General features: G+C 33.2%; 1 protein-coding gene across 4 annotated transcripts in view; it reads right to left on the minus strand.

Annotated features, from left to right (window-relative positions):
* The window catches only part of LOC115917871 (voltage-dependent L-type calcium channel subunit alpha-1D-like), a 76,365-nt gene that overhangs the window by 22,895 nt on the left and 31,424 nt on the right, over window positions 1-22,046 (minus strand). For 2 of the 4 annotated variants that reach the window (XM_030972025.1, XM_030972022.1), the window contains 20 exons: window positions 19,394-19,487; window positions 18,944-19,104; window positions 17,152-17,377; window positions 16,258-16,468; window positions 15,697-15,817; window positions 14,051-14,306; window positions 13,582-13,609; window positions 13,151-13,193; window positions 12,635-12,779; window positions 12,047-12,176; window positions 11,306-11,365; window positions 10,821-10,927; window positions 10,323-10,410; window positions 9,340-9,500; window positions 8,579-8,725; window positions 6,965-7,166; window positions 5,826-5,984; window positions 4,988-5,098; window positions 4,314-4,397; window positions 2,540-2,542 (listed from right to left, as the gene is read on the minus strand). In XM_030972025.1, coding sequence (XP_030827885.1) covers window positions 2,540-2,542; window positions 4,314-4,397; window positions 4,988-5,098; window positions 5,826-5,984; window positions 6,965-7,166; window positions 8,579-8,725; window positions 9,340-9,500; window positions 10,323-10,410; window positions 10,821-10,927; window positions 11,306-11,365; window positions 12,047-12,176; window positions 12,635-12,779; window positions 13,151-13,193; window positions 13,582-13,609; window positions 14,051-14,306; window positions 15,697-15,817; window positions 16,258-16,468; window positions 17,152-17,377; window positions 18,944-19,104; window positions 19,394-19,487 — 2,537 coding nt within the window. The remainder of the gene's footprint in view (window positions 1-2,539; window positions 2,543-4,313; window positions 4,398-4,987; window positions 5,099-5,825; window positions 5,985-6,964; window positions 7,167-8,578; window positions 8,726-9,339; window positions 9,501-10,322; window positions 10,411-10,820; window positions 10,928-11,305; window positions 11,366-12,046; window positions 12,177-12,634; window positions 12,780-13,150; window positions 13,194-13,581; window positions 13,610-14,050; window positions 14,307-15,696; window positions 15,818-16,257; window positions 16,469-17,151; window positions 17,378-18,943; window positions 19,105-19,393; window positions 19,488-22,046) is intronic. The other 2 variants (XM_030972023.1, XM_030972021.1) reach the window with 1 other exon arrangement.

A 22,046-nucleotide genomic window follows, 5' to 3' on the forward strand; every position in this document is an offset into this window, starting at 1 on the left:
AAAGTACTACATGGGGAAACCAAATCACATGAAGTCTAACTAAGAAAATAGTTAAATTCGCACTACTCCATTTTTTCCTTATTATAAAAAAACATATATAAAACTAACTTATCTGCTCAATAAGTATCTAATAAAAACACACCACACTATTGCCTGAAAGGCTCCGATAAAATCTCTGCCAACTTGTAACGGCTTACAAAGAGAGTGAGAGAGTGAACATCAAGATTGTGCAGAGAAAAATTTCACAAGAATCACTGAAAATCAACGAAACTGAACTAAAAATAACAAAATACCAGTAATCTACGCATTGTAGACTGGAAACCAGCTTTTACACAAAAGTAGTGCTGCTAAAGTTTTTGCAACTGTGCAAACTATTACCAGCTTTTTGTGCAGTAACTAAACACTTTTTAAAAGAAAAATATAAAACTTCTCTTTCTTCTTAGAAGTAAACTGATTGAAATATTGGATAAAAGAGAAAGGTGTGAAGTTTGGCTGCACAAAGTTGATAAGGAGAGAAAGAGAAAGAGAGAAAGAAAGAAAGAAATAAATAAATAAAGAAAGAAAGATAGATAGATAGAGAGAGGAAGGAGAGAAGAGAGAGAGAGAGAGAGAGAGAGAGAGAGAGAGAGAGAGAGAGAGAGAGAGGAGAGAGAGAGAGAGAGAGAGAGAGAGAAAGACAGAGAGAGAGCATAGGCTAAGATTTACGTTGAAGTTGCAGTGTTTGCCTTAAAGTGCACATGAGTAAAAGGGAAAAAGAAAGGCTTACTTTCCCCCTTATTTGTGTTCAATAAAGAATAAAAATTGTATGTTAATATATCAGTTTATCATACATGATGAAACATCTAGTATTGCAGATAAATAGTATGATGCACAAGTAATCAGCTCACAGATTTTCCTTGCAATTCAGTGTTATTTCAGATTTACATCGTAATATAACATTTCAAACTGTTTATACGATGCCCTATTTGCAAGTAATATTTATAAAAATAAGCTTATTGTAAAAACTACTCTCGTGGGAGAGAAATGATTTTGATGTTGATGAATAATGAATATAATGGAATGAGAAATGGCTTGTCGCATCTCTAGAAAATGAAACAAGTTAAAAAGCAAAGCAATAAGTAGAAATAAACTCCCCAAAATAAATTATGAATTATGAACATATAACATTTGCCCCTCCCCCCCCCCCCCTCCCCGATACATTACACTAGTCACAGAAAAGTATAATAGGAGCAACTCACTTGAAAAAAATATCAAAAAATATAAGAATGTAAGGCTTAAAGTGTTCATGATCTTTTTCACTATAGACTTTGAAGCATTTTCCACTTAAAATTATTATAATTTTGATCTTCATTAAGTTCCCAGCCAAACAATACAATTAATTAAGGAGGCAAACAACATGCAAATTTCGAGGAAGGGGGATAAGGCTTAAAGAGGGGGCAGCAGGGTGGGGGAGCGGGAGGTGGGGTACCATGCACCAGGAATGATCCATGCACTAGGTGGCAGTAGGTTAATCCAAGAAATATCAATCGGGTAAAAGCATATCACTACATGCATGACATTCAAACGTAATAGCCCACACCACACATATAAACTATGATAGGTATACACACATAATATAATCATATCAGGAAAATCGGAGAAGCCATAATATGTTCTCAAAAATTAAAGTAACATCTTCCAAACAGCTTAAATTTTTCTGAAGAAAATAGCTGTATATATATATATCTTGAGAATTTAAAAAAATACTTTAAAGAAAAGGAGATAGAGACAATAAATTGATAACTCAAATAAAAACTAAGGGTTCCAAATAAACAAAAACTGAAATAAAACAATTGCAAAGGGTTGGGCTCTTCAATCTGTATTTTGGAAGCATCACTGCAATGATATGTAACATGCAAGTTTAGCCCTTCTATAAAGTTCAATTTGAATATTAGCCGTTCAGAATATGAAGGGATATAAAATCTTACATAAATTTGAATTTCCAATAACTTCATCAGAGAAACAATAGGAAAAAAACTATTGCTATGAAAGGGGTAATAGGGCTGCCTATTTATTTATCCACTACAAATCACTTCACTTAAGCAAAGGAAAACTCAGAACTAAAATCACTCAAACCTTTAAAATAAATGAAAATTTGAGAGCTGTGCAAATATCAGAGAAAAGGTGCATCATACGCACATATAAATAGAACACTACAATTACCATTGTCAATACAACAATGTTTAAAAGAAAAAAAATACATTGAAACATTGTCACTATCAAGGCGTGTTTGATATAGTGAAGACATTTTTTGGACTTCACTTCATAAGCTTTATCTTTGAAATAGTCTGGATAAAACCTTTTCCGGGTTTTAGTTTTGATACATATTAGCTAACTTAAGTTAGCTGCTCCCCGACTAATTTTTAAAAATCAACAGGAAAAAGTCTTTAAAGTTTCCCCCAAATTTGACAAATCAAAAGGGGCATGCAAAATCTCCAAAAAAAATATAGACAAGAGTGGATAATTTTTAAAAGAAAAACAAGGAAATAAATGCACCAACCCTCTGTTTTAGTTGAATTAGTATGGCATGGTTTGATTGGTCATTCAAGCCGGGAGATGGGTAATATATGGACGGGTTGCCAATTTGGTAAGGATTTCGGTAAGGGTAAAAAAATAAACAGAACAAAAGAAAAAACAAGCAGGATTTATTATCAATGTTAGTATTTGCTAGATGATGATCGTCATAGCTGTTATCATATTTAATTTGAAAAGACTTTAATGAAATATTCATTAGTTTATTAGTGGGATTTTGTACATGCACATACAAGGTTTATGGAAAACATAGTTAAATGCTACCATTGATATCCTTTCTATTTCCTGATATTCCAGCAAGCCTTAATTTAGCACATTTTCAGTCTTTACAAGAAATCACAATTAAATTACAATGAAATGGGATAATCAAATTTCTATTTTCTCATTTCATTTTTTAAAAACTACTAAACCAGTTGTACTTTGCTATATCACACATTTCAACAAGCTAAAATACTAAAAGTGTTAGAAAATACCCATTGTATAATCAAGATCAAATACCAATCAAATTAAGTTATTATATAGAACAAAGTCTGCCAGCATTCTACCATTTCTACTACAACTAAATACAAATACAATTAGAAGAGAACAAATAAAATGGCACAAGATCTTCAAATAATTTGTGTTATCTTCAGATTAACATTCACATATTATTCTGATTTAGTCATACTCTGAATTTATCAAATATTGTATAGTTCCTGTCTTTAAATATAAACAAATATATTGCTAAATAATTAGAAAATATATATTCCCAGCACAGTCTTCAATACTTTGAATAGAAAATTCTGAATGTATATTTTACTATACTACATAAAATACCCCCCCCCCCAATAATGGCTTGGAAATGAGAATCTCTTATGGACCTGTTAATTTAAGGAAAAGAGCCTTTCTTTAATGTTTCATAGTGTTGCTATATATGAGCAATGAAAATAGAGAAACCCCAGACTTTGATGTAGTATTTCAAAATGCCTAGAAACAACCATTTTCTTATAAGACATTAACTTATCTTTGAAAGGATTCAATGTAAATTGATCTCTAAATATATTTCTAATACTTGAAGGGTTCACATGCAGTATAAACAAGATCAGACGGCATTTGCATATCTATATGGTCTATAGAAACCAAGCTGTTATTAAGTCACAATGCATCTATAATTTCTTGTAGTTTGTTGCAATATTCCCTTGGTAAATTGATAATACACTGTTATCAGGCACATGGATTGGCTCTACTTATAAAATCCCATAAAAGTAGATTAAATTAGCATATCAAAATCATGATTTTCACACACCCCATGGCATTTTTTGTTGTTAATGATTTATATTTAATGTCCCTTTATGCTTTTGCGTTTTAATGTGCTGGACAAAAATTTCATATAATTTCTTCCGAAAACTTCTTACAACCTAGATAACAATCAATATAGTATTAATTATACATATATTCAAGTGGTCCCACAATTCTGGAAAATAGGAAAGTTGCCACTTTGACTATTATGAATTTTTTAAGGACTGTTTAATGTATGTCCCATTTGAAAATGAAGAAAAAGCATCCCATTTATGAAATCTAGAAACGAAATTGCCAAGAACAATGAATGAAACCTCTATCTTTCTCATTCCTGAATTAATCGCATGAATGCAAAGTTCTGCTCACTAATCTAAATTGATTCTCTTCTCATTACTCTACTTTAGGAAATTATTACAAAAATGAAAATTTGGGTAAAGAAATAATAGAAAGAAATGTATACTCACACTAAACATGTCAATCATTATATCTATGATGCTCCCTAACACAATGATGAAATCAAACGCGTTCCAATAATCCCGGAAGTAATTCTGTAGAAAATGATAAAAGGAACAACCATTTATAGTAGTGTTCTACACAAGCAGCAAAGCAATAAGCATTTTCATGTTATATAAATCTATTAAATGATTTCAAAGGTTTTGACTTGTACTGTAATACATGTGAACTGCCAACCAGGAAAGTGGGAAGGAGAAAGAGAGATTGGGAGTGAAAGAGGGAGAGAGGGAGAATAGAGAGTAAGTTTTAACTATTATTATCGTTATCATTATCATTATTATTAGGATTATCAATAATAATAATATCATCATCATCATCATCATCACCATCAACATCAACACCACCATCACCACCATCATCTTCATTATTATTATTATTAAATAGAGTACACTGGAATATATACTAGTGTGAATGCATATTGGTATTTAGATGGATAAACTTAGATCTTGTTTGAACATAACAATACCTAGAACAAAACTTAAAAACTCAAATTTCTGAATACCTGTCCATAAACCCCAAATATCCATGATCAAATGATAAAGGTTTTACTCCTCTATAATAGGAAATAAATGTTGGGAAAAGCTTAGACAAGATCACATGTTGTACGGGATCAATATAGACCAACCTTGGGCTTGTATGCAATGATCTTGAGTAGAAACTCAACGGTGAAAACCGCTGTAAACACAATGTTCATGTAGTCCAACACATTCTTGTAGGCTTCCGTTTGTGTGCGATACTTGAAGGGTGAAAATACAAAACATATTAAAGAAGCACAAGGAAAAAACAAATTACATGAAATATCTCATACTTCAAAGTAAAAACAAAGCATCAATTAAATTGCATGTAAGTGCCGTCCATTTTTCATCATTGCCAATGAATACATTTCTTTTTGGTTAAAAGCAGATGAAATTATCTAATCATTCAATTTCCCCTTCTAATCCCCTTCAAACATCCCCACCACACAAAGCTAGACCTTGAATAATAAAACTTATGAGCAGAACAGTAAACTCAAGACGTTTTAACCTTTCTCTCTCAGAGTATACCATTCTTCAGAACTAATGATTATATCTGATGATAAAAGAGGGTATTTCCTTACTGCAAAAATACATGAATATTCAGCAGATGTAATGTTAAAATATGGATGTGCACATGAACAAAACAGAAAATCTTATTTACTGTGAGCCACTAAGTGTACAATCGAATAACATAAATGAACTTTAAAAAACCCATTCAATTATTTAGATACCTTCCATTTTAATAAAGGAGCAACATCCACAGGGCATGAACTTATTTCTGTATAAGGAAGAATATCAATAACAATATTGGTATAAATATATATGGTGTATTTAGAAACAATCACAAACAATATAAATCTAACATTAACATTGCTAGATGGAATATACCACCCAAGGCACAAATAGTAATTTCACATTTAGGAGAGAGAATGCGGCATTCAGACTTACCTTCATGGCAAGAATAATGGTATTAACCATGATGAGAACAAATATGAAGTACTCAAAAGCCCGAGACGTGACAAGCTTCCAAACTAAATGTTGCTTTGGATTCTTGGGGATGTACTTCCGCACAGGTTTTGCTTTGAGGGCAAACGCTAGACAATTTCTCTGTTAACAAAATAGATAAAAAATTCATTTGATTGTTTATCAATGCACAGTATAAAAAAGTAGTTCCGTCTTATGAAAAGTTGAGATTGATCGATCCAAATCGGTTGCAACTCAAGCTTGATATCAATCGCGGCTTGGTGCATGAGAGATAGAAGATTGTGACTATTTCATTGATTAGAGAACTTGGAATTGATTTAATTTGGATAAATGGAATTTATTTAATTCGGATAAATTGAATCTCTTTGGAAAACAAGGCCCATGTCATTTGTACATCATGGCTAAAAAAGATCACCAACTTCATTCTACTTATTAAAATCATTTTAATATGTCAAACTCTAGCTGATATTACCTGGCTCTGAATCAACTGAAGTGAATTTAAATGGCAATTATGGCAGGAATGTCCTTTGGAAAGGCATAAATCTACATTTGCCACTCCATACCCAGGATGCGAATTTTTTTTTCCTACGAACTTTGAGCTCGCGAGGGGAACCTGCGCATGCGCACTCGCGAAGGAAACCAGCGCATGCGCACGTGGAATCCGGTAGGGCGGTCAATAGGGTGATAGTAATTATACAAAGCAATCTTTCATCAACTCATCGTTAGCTCAGTCGGTAAGGACAGCGTGTAACTAATAGAACCTTGGAGTTGCCGTGAGGGTTCAAATCTCAGTTTATTTAGTTTTTTTACCTTTATAAATAGTGAGGCAAAGCAATAAATAATCAAAGTCTAATTGTTTGTGACCTCTTTGCATGAGTCAAGTATAACAGTTCGTATGTGAGCATGCGCCAGGTATAAAAGTTCGTAGGAAAAAAAAGTTCGCACCCAGGACAGATATGATGGCAATTTTTTATTTTTTTTTATTTCATATAATACAAAAAAGTCTTTATTTTTCTTCTACTGAAAACCACAAGGGAATTAACTCATATGCAAAGTTGTAGGAACCTTCTGGCAGTCAGAAAGTGATATACATAAATCATCACCTGATTTTTGTCTAGTTCACAATTCTTGTATTCTTGCTCTCCCTCATTCTGGAAGGTGACAATGACGAAACCCACGAAGATGTTGACCATGAAGAAAGCGATGACGATGATGTACGCAAAGAAGAAGACCGCTACAGGCATGCGAGAGCTGTGTACGGGACCCTTATCATCCTCGGTAGAGTCTACAGCCACATACAGAAGCCTGATGAAAGAAACAGTGTATGTTAAAGGCATCGTACAACAATGTTAAATCTGAGATGCACGGCCCTACGTGCTACCAATGTCTGTGATGTAGTGTAATATTGAAGCCCTAAAATAAAATTGTGTTTCAAAATGATCAAGAAGTGCCTCAAAAAAGTAAAAATCTTTGAGCGACACGGTTTTACCATACTCATTTACCCCAATAGACTGTACGTGTTATGAAAACCGTTTGGCAAATGCAAAATTTGATAAAAGTCTTGATTTGATAAAAGTCTAAAAGTCTAAAATTTGATAAAAGTCTTGTAAAAGTCATGGGGTTCCTGACTGACCTAAAGGTTTATAATTACCATTGCAGCATGAGCTAAATCAAGGATATTTTTAAAGGATCTAAGACAAAGTTACAGGATCCCTTTAGTAGAATAGGAACAGTCAAATTTGTATATAAAGACTGTTTGAGGTAGACAAGCAAGCCAAGACAGACTCAAAGAGGTGGCGTTTATGTACAATTTCCTTTAGAACAAACATCTAGAACCATTATTCAATAGGGACAAAAATGTGCTCTTAACAGACAGGTAGTTTTTTATAAATAGGTAGTCATTAAAGGTAAAGACCAGTAATGGTCATGCGATTGCATTGTGAAAGAAACGTTGTGGAATCGATCAGAAAAGGTTGATCATCTAGCATCTAGCATCTGCAAGGTTCTGGAATCATCAAAATGATAAGAAATTTGGCCCATTCTTCGTAAAGTTACAAGCACTATACACAGAAAGATGTATATAGGACTACCCTATCTCTCTCACCAGACCATGAGAGAAATAAATTTACCAAATATATGAATTAGTAGGCGGTTTCCCGGCAAATTTTTTATCATCATGTATTAGTCGAAACATATTCTTTCACATGATTGGTAATGAGAGCTTCCATTTCATTTTTTGAAATTGGGGCGTTGCCAATACTGGTCTTTACCTTTAAAGCAGGTTGCCATATATATGATGTTCACATCATATACATTTGTTATTGAAAACAAACGTATAACACAATAAGCAAGTACAAGGATGAGTGAATACATAGAATGACAAAATATTACATTTTAGTGAATGAATAAAACTGAACCCGTAAATTAAGGTGTTCATTTATGACAGGACATCTGTTCATCGTATAATGTCATTTTTTATTTACAATTAATATAAGGTATAGCTTTGAAAGTGAAATTCATTTGAAATAACAGATATCTAAACTGGATTGCATTTTCTAAGCTTTATACAAAATGTTCTATTGTTGATAGAACATGTAATTATAAGAGAACATAAACAATGGATATCAATCTACATTAAAATCAATAATTCAAATAATTCTTCAAGAGAATACAAAACAAAACAAACTTTTGTTTGTGAAAAGAGGAATGATTCTTACTTTGGCCAACCTTCAAACGTTGCGACGGTAAAGAGAGCCAGCATAGCATTTCCTACATCATTAAAGTGGAATTCATTCTTACTCCATACACGCTGTTCAACTGATACTTGATCCAAGTCTCCATTCTTGTATACAAAATAATGACCTCTGTGGATGAAGGATATCAAAACAAACATTTCATGGTAAACAGAATCAGATGAATTCAAGTATGGAAAATGAACTCACTGGAAATCCTTCTACAGAAAAAGAAATCAAAATGATAATTACTACTACTTATAATAAATGATAATAAAACTACATATATATTCTGATTGGCGTCCAATTTGTTAATTTTTAGGTGGTTACTTATTGGAATTCTCAATATTATAGTGCATACAGCAAAAATTTAATAATGTCCCAGTATTAAAGCGGGTGCTGCTTCAAACGATTAGAGAGAGACAGAAGAAATAACTTGGACACATAATGTGGCATGACAAAGGCTTGATGATCAGAGTCATAGAAGGTCATATACTTGGAAAGAAGAAGAGGGGAAGACCTCGTAAAGGCTTCCTAGACGATGTAATCACAGAATGTGGAGCAACAGGGTATGAAGCGATGAAACGGATGGCTCAAGACTGAGGAACTTGGAGAGACACTTGATGTTTCTCACATTGGGTCACTGAACCTGTCAGTTTATGACAGATCACTATTGATGATTAAAAACTATAATGATAATCTGTTTAGAAACACTTTAAAATTTCATGTTTTAGGCGAGTACTTACTGACAGTCTTCCTCATAGAGCTTCGAGGAGTCGTTACAGGAAAAGAATCTTCCACGGAACAGTTGCACCCCAATGCAGGCAAACATGAAGACTAGGAGCAGTGTAACGAGCATGATGTTCCCTATCGTCTTGATGGCCACAAACACACACTGAACCACGTGCTGTAAACAACAACAAGATGATGTTGATAATATAAATAATGATAATGACAATAATGATAACAAATAATTACGTTCTCACAGAGACCTTTATTTATATCAGTAATGTATTTTCATAATTTTTCTTTCCTTTGAAGCAGAACAATGCTCAATAGGTACATTTCCCTTAGAGTCTTATCACTACTTGCGTACCACATATCCTTGCCTGATAATATAAATAACGATAATGACAATAATGACAATAATGATAACAACAAATAATTACGTTATCCCGGATACCTTTATTTATATCATGTATTTTCATTACTTTTCTTTCCTTTGAAGCCCTTAGAGTCTTATCACTTCTTGCTTACCACATGTCCTGGCCTTAAAATTAACAGAAAAGAATATAAAGCTTTGTTTGACTACTGTTACTTTTGTGACAAGAATATGTTGCAAATTCATACAGATTTGTTGGCAGCAACAAACTCTTGTGAATCTATTCCACTCACATTGTGAAAGTGCTATGCATGTGATTATATGTTTGTTTTCTCTGATCCTAATTAGTTGATATGCTTTCATGAAAGTGTTAAATTACTTATATTATATTCATATTCATATTTATTTCATTTCCAACAGAAAGGTAAACAAGGATATTACATTTTTTTTCATACATAATTCATTTTTCAAGAAACTATACAAATAAACTTTGCACATAATAAAATTATTACAAGAAATTCTTAATTTCTGAGGAAATGGGTTGAAGGGATCAACAACATTTTGGAAAACTCCTTTGACGATAAAAAAAAAGAAGCTTGAACGTAATAGAAAGCTGGCGTTTCGTACCTTAAGCCCCTTAGCTCTGTTGATAGCTCGAAGTGGCCTAAGAACCCTGAGAACTCTCAGAGTCTTCACTGCAGAGATTTTCGTATCACTGAAACAAAATCAAACAAGTCAAATGATTATATCTAAAGATAAAGATATAGAATTTAAAAAAGTTCTAAACCACTACAAATTAGAAAGTTATGCTTATAATTTTTGCAAGTGGTGCAAGAATTGCCCACTATACTTAAAAAAAAACTAAAGATAGGAGACATATTTTCGAAACTATTTCCAACTCAGGAGACCAAAATACTGTATTCATTACTCTTTTGTTTAAATAATTGATACAAAATATGATCTCTTAACTGACTAAATTATAAAACATTCTTCTTTGACAAAGGTCTCCCGGTTGAGGAAATAGGTTACAAGAATTAACCTACTTCTAAAGAGAAAAATATTGGAAAGAAATGAAAAACTATTTCAACTGAGTTTGAAGACGAATGATCCCTGGTGTATACTTACTCGAATATGATTGAAATGTAGGCTACAGTTACAACTAGCAGATCCAATAAATTGAAAGAGTTACGACAGAAGGCACCTTGATGGAAAACAAGTCCATAGGCAACAACCTTAGAAAAGAAATGAGACAAGGAAGACAAAATGTATTCAGTGAGCTGTGATATCATGAAAATAAGTTAATACATCTAGAAAATATCAGCTATTATGGTCTGACTAATAAATAAAGGTTTCCAGTGTTCAAACTTGCATAAAAACAGCTTTTACAAAGTCATGATCATAAAAAATCCACCAAAATCATATTTCACGAATAGTAGATAAATTTATCACAAATAAATTATCAGAAGATATTCAAACTAAAATCATGTGAATGGTCAATCCTCTTTATGGTTTATCAGTCATTTGAGTTGTGATGCTATGAGTGTTAAACTTAATGTAGCTATTAACCAATGTTTATTTTGTCGCTCAAAGGCCAGCTATATGGTACCTACCTTTAGAAGAATTTCAATTGTAAATATTGAAGTAAATCCGTAATCAAAAAGGCTCAATATCTGCAGACATAAAAAGAAAGGAAAAAGAGAAACAGTGATATATTGAATTGAATAAGTTCACTTTAATTCAATAACTATCATATATGAAGTGCATGAGACCAAATTCCCTAATTCTTTGATATAGGGAACACAGTAGATAATGTTTATTTCCTTCTATTTATAAACTGAAACCTAATTATCATTACCATGTCCACATATCAACTGAACTAATGAAAGAATGGATATCAACAAGGACTTTATTACCATAACATGGTACTGTAACTCAGTACGAGTCAAAGTTGCAATACAGAACTCTAAAGCAGGACAACATGAAATAGCAATATGACAATACAACACGACAATCAAAGTTCTTTTAATGAAATACAGGTTTTCATGTTCATGTTGTGTCTTGTGATGTCTTGTGTTCCGTCATAAAACAATTTAATGTCAGATTATATATCATGTCAAAATTAATTACACTGTCTCTTTAAAGTTCACATAATAAATGTGTACAACAGCATTATTGTTTATTTTCTACAAAACGGTTATAACACACATTTTGAATTTTTTTACGTTGATGTTCTGACAAATCAAGATAAATAAAATATAAAAATTCATGACAATACAAAAAAACTATGACCAGGGAGGCAAGATCAATGAAACTAGGAAGTTAATAGGCCTGAGACGTTACATAATACTTACATAATTTCTCCTTTTATCTTCATCGAGTGGATCCTCAGCTGCCAACATAGTGCTGCTTATGAGGATAAGAACCAGCACCACATTGGTAAAATAAGGATGATTCACGAGGTTATAACACAAACGACGAAATCTGCAAAGAAAAAAAACAGTGGATTAGTAAAAAATAATCTCTTGGTAGAAATGAAATTGAGTATCTTGACTGATAATTTTTTGCTCTGTTTTGTAGAGAAAAAGCAAGCTTTGTGTATTTAGAAGTAACTAGCCTCAAAACTTTGCAAATCAGTGATATGAACTCTACTGTAATCTATAGGATCATCAATTGGGAAATGCAACTAATTCTCTCTCAATTCTCTTGTTTCATGTTTGTGCATTAAAACTTGGTAAGAGTATCAACGACATTTTGTCCATTGACTAAATCCATCCAACCATATGCCAACTAAATGCTTTTGTTATTGCAACAAAATTTCCTTCATTCCACGCACAAAAATTACACTATACATGAATGTACCTTCACTTTGTAATCACTGTAAACATTGGAAAATAAATTGAGATTTACGATTAAAAGCTTACAAGAGTTGTAAATCTTACCTATTTGTGTTGGAGAATACAAAAAGGGAATTTGCTTTGGGTATGGGTCTTGTTTTGGTGGGTATGTTGATATTTGAAAGCCTCCTTGGTCTAGCGGAAGCTGTTGTTAGAGACTCTGCTTCTTCTTCTTCTTTGTCATCTTCATCTGTAAAATAAAAAAATATAAATAACATCTATCAAGATGACAAGAATAAATAATTCATACAGCGTCATCCCATTCTTTTAATTTGGGAAAAGCATCCAGTAATTTAAAAAAAAACTCCATCTGCAGCATCAAAATGCAAAAAGGGTCTGATATCAAATGGAATTATCTTCATAATTGATTAATTACAAAAATATTTAATCTAAAAAATAAATAAATAGACTAATACATAATGAATGGTTAGATAATAAAAGGTAGATAAATGTATATAGATAGACAGATAGACATGAAGAGACAATTAGATAAGTAGATAGGAAGATATGTGAAAAGATAGACAGACAGACAGAGAGATAGCCAGATAGACAATATTTTACCTGGTTCTTTCAAAGATTTCTTCACATCATCTTCATCAATCACCTGCGTAGGATTTAAGAAATAAAATTCAAGTATAAATACAATCGTAAAATAGTGGCATCATTTTTGTAAAACTAATTTTAAATGAATTTCAGAAATTACCAAAGGTTTTTGTAACATCTTCAGACATTATGATGAATAAAATAATGTGGTGTGCTATCGAATCCAAGGGGCACAGGAGACAGAGGGGGCATTACTTTTTTTAATTTTGTTTACTTGTCACAATAAATAAATACTGTACCAGAGCATACATCTACTCTATAACAATAACTGTTTGTATGCAATATTTGTATTACGTCAGAGAGTGTGGTGAATTGTAGGATAGAGTACACTTCCTTTTACATTTTGTATTTTTCCATTGAAAAATAAATATAAATTGAATGTTACTCACATTTACGTTTTCTTCACTATCTTGTGACCTGGAAGGGAAGAAAACCATGGAAAACTAGCTCTGTGAGCATATATTCTTGAAGATTAACAAAAAAACAGATAAATCTTAAGAATGTACAATTTTAATTTATAATACTGCTACTGGAAAAAGCATCATAAATGAAACATTTAGAGGTTTGGTGCACTACAACAATAAGTAGCACAAAGGTATATATACACAGAAATATAAATTCTATGTATTTACCAATTATAAGTACAAATTCTATGTATTCACCAACGATACAGATAGTAAATTGAAAAGCAGTGTTTTCAAGTTCCAACTGAAATTTCTGGTAAATATGTGGGTGCAATTTGCTTTTACTTGATCAATTCAATACTTGACTTCTATTTTGACAATGCACATACCACTCACATCACCACGCTTCATTCTTTCACACGGCAAATGATGAATAAAAATGAGATTATCTTACTTGCTTTTATGATTCAATGAACCATCTGACTCTTTACCGAACGCAGCTTTCCTCTTCTCCTGTAACCTCTTGGGTCCACGGATGACTCCCTTGGGGTCAACACCAGGGGGCAGCTGCTTGGAGAGGTCAAACTCGTTGGCTCTCCTGATGGACTTGTTCCTCTTCTCCTCCTCTTTCTCCTTCTCTAAGGCTGTGAGGGATTCGGCATCGGCCAGGTTGTCCACGGCAATGGCCAAGAACACGTTGAGTAGGATGTCTGGGCGGAGGCAGTCCCAAGTCAAGGAAAGCTAGTACAGCATTCTCATGGTCATAAAAGAAATTATATACCTCATTTTAAGATTCTTTACTAATCCTGTCTTCTGATTGGTTGAAAATGCAGTCATGTTCTTTACCATGTCCGCTAATTGAAATTCATAGTCATTTTTCCCGGCTCTACCGGTTTATATCCATTTTTCATAGCACTTTTTCCATGGCTGTGAAACGTGACGTCATTTTGCTGCGATCCCCATTTTGGTTTACGTGTTACCGTATAAGTTTCTTTTGTGCGATGACCGATGCGCAATACCGTTAACGGTGTTTGAGTGCAATTCGATTTTGGTCGCTGCATTCAGGCGACGAATCTACCAATCCACGCAGCGCAGACGACCAATCGCCATTTTGTGTACTAGTCTCGATCGCAAAATACTGGGGTTTTTTGTTTCCAATTTTTTGTCAATAAAGAGGCAAAATGGGTGAGTCAACATTTTCCTTTTTTTCGGTATATAAAATATATATTGACTGCTTTTAATATTCGAGGCATAGTTGTTTCTATATGGTCTCGGGAAACTCACAACCTGCTATGACCCCGCGGCGCAAGCGCCTTGGGGTCATAGCAGGTTGTGAGTTTCCCTTGACCCTATAGAAACCACTATGCCTCTCAAAGCAGTCAATATATCCTTACTACTTGATGCCCAACTATATAAATTTGTAGGGCTTATGACATATTCTTCAACTATGTTATAATAATACTACTAATATTGGATATTTATATAGCGCACATATCCACCATGTATGGTGCTCAAGGCACTCCAATTATTACCCTGGCTCTGCTAGGCAGCCGATTTCAGCATTCAAGGAATTCCTTCCTATCGGTACCCATTTAACACCTGGGTGGAGAGTGGCAAATGTAATTTAATATCTTGCCGAAGGACATTATAAGGTCAAGATTTCATACTAGCCAAATTCCATGTTACTTCAACCCTTGACCAAACACTATGTAAAACCCTAACCCTATTGCTAACTGAAAACCAAATTGACCTAAGACCAGACCCTATATAGATGCATTTTGATGAAAGAAAACCTGCACCAACTGTCAGATCACCATTATCTGTAACTTTGATCTGCATCATACATGTATAGGTATATACATACTTATCAGAAATATTTTTTTAAAGATACAGCACATTACGGAATAAATCCTTCTTTAGCAGTATAAAATAGATTTCACATCTTCGAACCAAGCTTGATTTAAACACTAACAAATATATTAACGGGACATATGACATTTTAGCAAAGTAATCTGATTCACTACAAATCTGCTCAGAACAAATCTCCAGGATATATTCTAAGAAATCCAAACAGTGTCGATGATTCATTGTCAAGGATACAGTTACCACAGATATACAAGATGATAAAGTAGGTGCTAGCAAGGAATCCAATTGACTTGACTCCACCGTAAGCCTGAATGCCATCATACATCACCTCGTTCCAGTCTTCACCAGTTAAGATCTACATCACACAAACACAAAAGGAAGAAGAAGGCAATGTTAAGTATCTTAAACTGTGGTCACGCCAAGTCCATCCTCTCCTATCAAGCCAAATTGCGAGCTGAGGAACACCAAGACAACTGCACATATCATACCTTAATTTATCAGACTCTTGCTATATCTCTTTTAGCATTATAATGTAATATTTGGAGCTCAGTAGCTCAAAAAATTATCTCTTTATACTTTGTTATCTCTTTATCACTTTATACTTCTCATTGAATAATATAGATGACCACTCCTTGCCCTAAATTCATTAAGATTATACTCAATGTACATGCCCTCTATTGGCACGTATTTTACATTATTTTTCTGCCCTTTACCGCTTTACAGCCAAGTTTAATGAACTTTTGGGGCCCATTGAACAAACCATAAGTCAAGAGTCAAAGTTTGCTGATTTCTTACTTGGAACACAGTGAAGAGCGATTGAAAGAAGGAATCAAAGTTGCTTCGAGGCTTGAGCTTGGTGCTGTCAAAGTTAAAATGGCCTCCAAAGACTTGCATTCCCAAGAGAGCAAAGATGAGGATGAAGAGAAAGAGAAGCAATAGCAAGCTGGCGATGGAGCGCATACTGTTCAGGAGGGACGCAACCAGGTTCCTCAGCGCTGTCCAGTATCTGCGGGTTCAAAGGAGAGTCAATCTCAGTGAATAAACAAAATACTTCAGGGCCCAAATGAGAATGTGCATAAAATTAATAAAGCATATGAAATAAATTGCATATTCCATCATTTTTATTTGTTATTTTATTTCGTTTTATCTATATGCCTCAAACGAAAGTAAATATATTATATTAATATACCGTACAAAATAAGTGATGGTAAAAATATGGATGAAAACAAAGTAGTACATGAAATTTGATTTAAATATTGTTAGTTTTTTTTTTACAAAGCATTTATTTATTGTTAATCTATTTATTGTATATATGTCACATAATTATGCAAATAAACGGCTATATCAAATAGTTGTATTTTACAATATACAAATTTACAGGGACAATATTACAACAGAATGTGTCTTCACAGTGAAAGGTGTCATTTATTGAAATGGATGTGATGAATAACTTAGAACTTTTCAAACGATAAGAAATAACACAACATAGAAAATAATTTTAAATACCATCGAGGCACCAACATAAAGGAAAAGATCCTCGACCTAATGTATCTATTAATACATTGAAGAAATTCCCATCCTACTTGTCTGCTTAGAGTCATAAGGGCATTAATTCATGTAGATCTATATATACAATAAGCACTCTTTCGGCTCTCAAAATACAATGAGTTTGATTTATTGACTAATTACCTGGTTGCTTTAAAGACCCTGAGAAGTCTGACACAGCGTAAGACGCTGATACCAATGGGAGGGATGATATGGGCATAGATGAAGACGACTTCTATGATACTGCTACACACCACAAAACAATCAAAACGGTTGAAGAGCGACACAAAGTAGCCCTGAAGACCCAGGCTGTACATCTTGATTATCATCTCAATCGTGAAGATGACCACAAAGCACAAGTTGCCAAAGTCTGGGAGAAGAAAACAAACAATCGTCTCAGCATGAAGACACTCTATAATACTGACAAGTTCTATCTTCCAAAGAATAGTAAAGCTATAGACCTAGTGGCGGATTTAGGTCCCCTTGCAGTAAAAGGGGGGGGGGACACAAGTAAGTAAGTTTTATAAAAAATAATTCAAAAAACTGACAAGCAACAAAATTGATTTCTTCCAGGTGTCTTTTTTTGTGTCCTCAATGTCCTCACTTACCAATCCTTTCCACATTAAGTAGTTTTTATGTTGCTACAGCAGTTTTAATACCATGTCATGTGTGAACAACCCTTTGGTATTTAACGGTAAAGACCAGTATTGGAAATGCCCCAATTTCAAAAAATGAAATGGAAGCTCTCATTACCAATCATGTGAAAGAATATGTTTTGACTAATACATGATGATAACAAATTTGCCGGGAAACCGCCTACTAATTCATATATTTGGTAAATTTGTTTCTCTCATGGTCTGTGAGAGATATAGGGTAGTCCCATATACATCTTTCTGTGTATAGTGCTTGTAACTTTACGAAGAATGGGCCAAATTTCTTATCATTTTGATGATTCCAGAACCTTGCAGATGCTAGATGCTAGATGATCAACCTTTTCTGATCGATTCCACAACGTTTCTTTCACAATGCAATCGCATGACCATAACTGGTCTTTACCTTTAATATTGTAATCAATTATTTCCCCTAAAATTCTTCAATAATACTTTCAAGCTATGATTGACAATAAGTCGAGTCTGTATTACTGTTATGCTACATATTCCCATACGGACGGGGAAATGCATAAGATATTGTATTATTCATGTCTATTTCTTTCAATATCTTCTGTTTTTCTGAGTGACAGACGCTTCCTGTCTGTGCATCCCAAAGCCTTTGGGGTATGAAACCAAATATTACATGTCTATCAATCTCATGTTTCAATTCATGAAAAATGAGTAATAAATATGTCCAGCGCACACAAGTAACTAGGCCACGAAAATGGATCATCATCATTGGAATCTTAAAGTCCCCCTACCTCTTTTCAAAGTTTAACATTCAAAACCATGATTTGCACATGCACATTTTCCAAAATGAAATCATGTAACTTGAAATTAGATCATCATTTACAGCGTATTTCATCCAGCTATAAAAAATACAGCAATGTTGGAAAAGCTATTATTCACTCCTTGCACAAAGATTTTGAGAGCTTAGTTGTAAGCTTTCATATACTTCCTTCAGGTTACAACTTAATTCAATATAAATCACTGCTTCAGTTTTGTTTGGTAAGTTTGGTATTAGTAAAGAAGCACCAATATTCCTAAGGCAAACAAAATACTGCAAGAGACCTTTGAATTTCATCTTAATTCTTAATAAAGCGATGAATAAGATATAATGTAACTATGGATAACAGATAATTGTTCCTGCCTCAGCAAATTAACAGTGGAAAGCATTGGGGTTGTCAAGAGGAACATTTTTCAGAGATTCTTGCAAAATAATCAAATATTTGGGGTAACTGGTGAAACAATTTAACCATCATCTACGGTTCATTTTAGGAGCAAACCTTGAAAATCTGTGAGCCACGCAGGCTGGCTATAGTGCTCCGAGGCTAGGATCACTGTGTTGAAGAAGACCATGATGATGACGATCCAATAGAATGCTTGCGATTTCACTGCCTGCCGACATAACCTACGACACCTTCTATTCCATCGTCTGAGTTGACGCCTGGTAAAAGGGAAGAAAAGGGTGGATAATTTTTATTTTAATAAAAGATAAAACATTCCAAGTAGACATCGCAGACTAAAAGCAGCATTTCAAGAGGGCACATGGTTTACCTAAAAGAAAATAATTACTTTTTAATGAGTGTAAAAATGACAATTTTGATTGTATCTCAAAGTTTCTTGGAAATCGTAAAGTCAGAAAAGTGACTGAGCTAACACACAAGAAAACAGGATAAAAATACTATCTATCCATAAATCAATCAATCAAAATTTCAAATTTCGAAAAAATCTACCTTTCTTTCTGCATCCATTGTTGCTGAGGTATTTCACTGCTTCCCATTTCTTCTGATTTGTCATCTGAATCAGACTCGCTTATAGGTTTGGGAACTGCAAGCCAAAACAAATATTTTATATTATAATCTACAGTCCTAAAGTAACATGTTTTACGTTGACCTACCAACAACTTTGACAAGTACTCTCGATCAACTGCATTTTACATATTCATTATTAATGCTATACATACTTATATCAAACAGGTTTTCATCTGTCTTTATCAAATTGTAAAGTGGTATCAGTTCTAAGCATTCAGTATAATTAAAGGCAAAATATCCAAGATGAGATATTAAAGTGTTTCAACTCCATCAAATGATTTATCCAAATAAATGATTAATGATATCACCTCTCACCCTGCCCCCCCCCCCCCCCTTTGTCTCTCTCCATAAAAAATAACTAACAAAATACAAAGTCATGCTTTAGAATTATTTCAAGAACTTTCCTTAAAAATATAATAATAACAGACCAGACTTTGAAGGAAACATAAAATGAGTACTCAAGTTTGTTTAAAAATAGTTGAACATTTGAAACAATATTGTTTAATTTTTTTTGGTTTAAATACAGAGAATCTATAGCAAAATTAGTGAATTGCAGACAATAATTACTATAGCCACTTTGTAAGAGTTAGTATAAAAGTAGTTTGAGAGAAATATATATTATACACTATTCTTAAAATCATATATATATACTTTGCAAGTTGGTTAAACACTGTGAGAACATTACCGTACTTCAAAAGAGAGGTAGAAAGATACATATATTCTTTACGTTCAAACCCAACCTTCCAATTAAAAAATATGATGATAATTTCTACCCTTTCAAGCATTATCTCTGAAATAATACTCTTCATCTTTTTTCATGATGTTCTTTTATTTTCCATACCATGACTTACAATCCAACAATGCATACATCTATTCATTCACAGCAGCACATTCGCAAAACAGAAAGCATTTTGACATAACACAATAAGCAGCAAATTTATGCAACATCGTACATTCTCCTCAGTTCAAGGTTGAAATATATCGAGCCTGTAAATTGATTGCATTGCTGATATCATCTATCAATGGACACAAACATGTAGATTTTCATCTCACAAAACTGACAGAAAACAAGTACAAAGAAAGCGCAATCAAAATATTGCTTTTACCTGTAAGTTCACACCACAACATTACAAAACATTTCATTTAACAGACTTGACAAGCAAAAGTGCATGATGAAAAACAATGGTAACAGACAACATTTGCATGAAAAATGAAGGAAATATTTCCAGCATGGTGAGCTTGCATTCGTAGAAACATAATGACATTTGAAAAAGCACTTTAAGAAACTATAACATGGAAAACAGTTTCCTGAAGCAACTCAAGGTTACATAATCACATTTTGTTCATCTTTATTTGTTATCTTATAAAAGAGGGAAACACTAAGTAAGTGCTTGACAATATTTGATGTTGTTATTATTCATACATAGTGCAGCAGTGTAAATATATGAATGCATTGTCTAAGTAAGTGTGAAAACTTCTATAAACAATACAAACACTTTTTTTAAAACTTCAGTCTTTGCAATATAATCATGTAATCAGCTAAATACAAAGACTGATATAGACTGAACCCATAAGTTTTAATAGTGAAAAGTAAAATACTGTGGAGCAGAGATTAATCATTCATAATTAAACATACCAATACACTTTGTACATGTATGGTAAGTTAATAACAGTTTATAAGAAACCAGGCATTACAAAATAATAAAATGTCAGTTTTCTTGCAATATACTGCCTGTTAGAACAAGTCATTTGTACGCTGCTTAAACTTGCAATATGAAGTTGAATATCACAGAGTTTGACTTAGATTGTACTACAAATTCTGGTATTAAGTCACTAATAACAAAATATAGGCATATTTCTAAAGTTCATTTAGCTTTTGACACTTCAGAGATTTCCATTGATAATGGAGACCTGTATTAACCATGTATACATAGAGGTTGTAAAACAGTCTACCTCTACAATATTATTTTACTTATATGCTTCCCTTTGACAAAAGTCAATTATAACCTGCTAAATCTCATTTTTACCAAACAGGCATTTTGAAAGATTTAAATTATAAAATATCTCAAGCTAGTTATTGAACAGGTTAACAGACATGTATACCAAACTGCATTATACAGCCAAAGGTGCATTATATCACCTTAGGTAATATACAATGTAATATACAATGTAATATACAATGTAATATACAATGTAATATACAATGTAATATACAATGTAATATACAATGTAATATACAATGTAATATACAATGTAATATGCAATGTAATATACAATGTAATACACAATGTAATATACAATGTAATATACAATGTAATATACAATGTAATATCCTCAGCCCCCATGTATAGGAAACTGAATTTTGCCACTATATAAATTCAAGATTAGACTCGCTTCCTCCGCGGTTAAGTCATCCAGTTCATATATAAGAAAGTGTTCATCCAATCAAGGCTAGACTGTACACCTACTAATCAGAGCCCTGGATGCATGTGATCATCAAACCTTTGCATTGTCAGTAGATCCTTGAATTCATATTCTGGCTAGCAGAGTCCCAGATTTATGATCCATTTAGACC

This window comes from Strongylocentrotus purpuratus, unplaced genomic scaffold (genome assembly GCF_000002235.5).
Source record: "Strongylocentrotus purpuratus isolate Spur 01 unplaced genomic scaffold, Spur_5.0 spur5_scaffold_6, whole genome shotgun sequence".
Taxonomy (NCBI): Eukaryota; Metazoa; Echinodermata; class Echinoidea; order Camarodonta; family Strongylocentrotidae; genus Strongylocentrotus; species Strongylocentrotus purpuratus.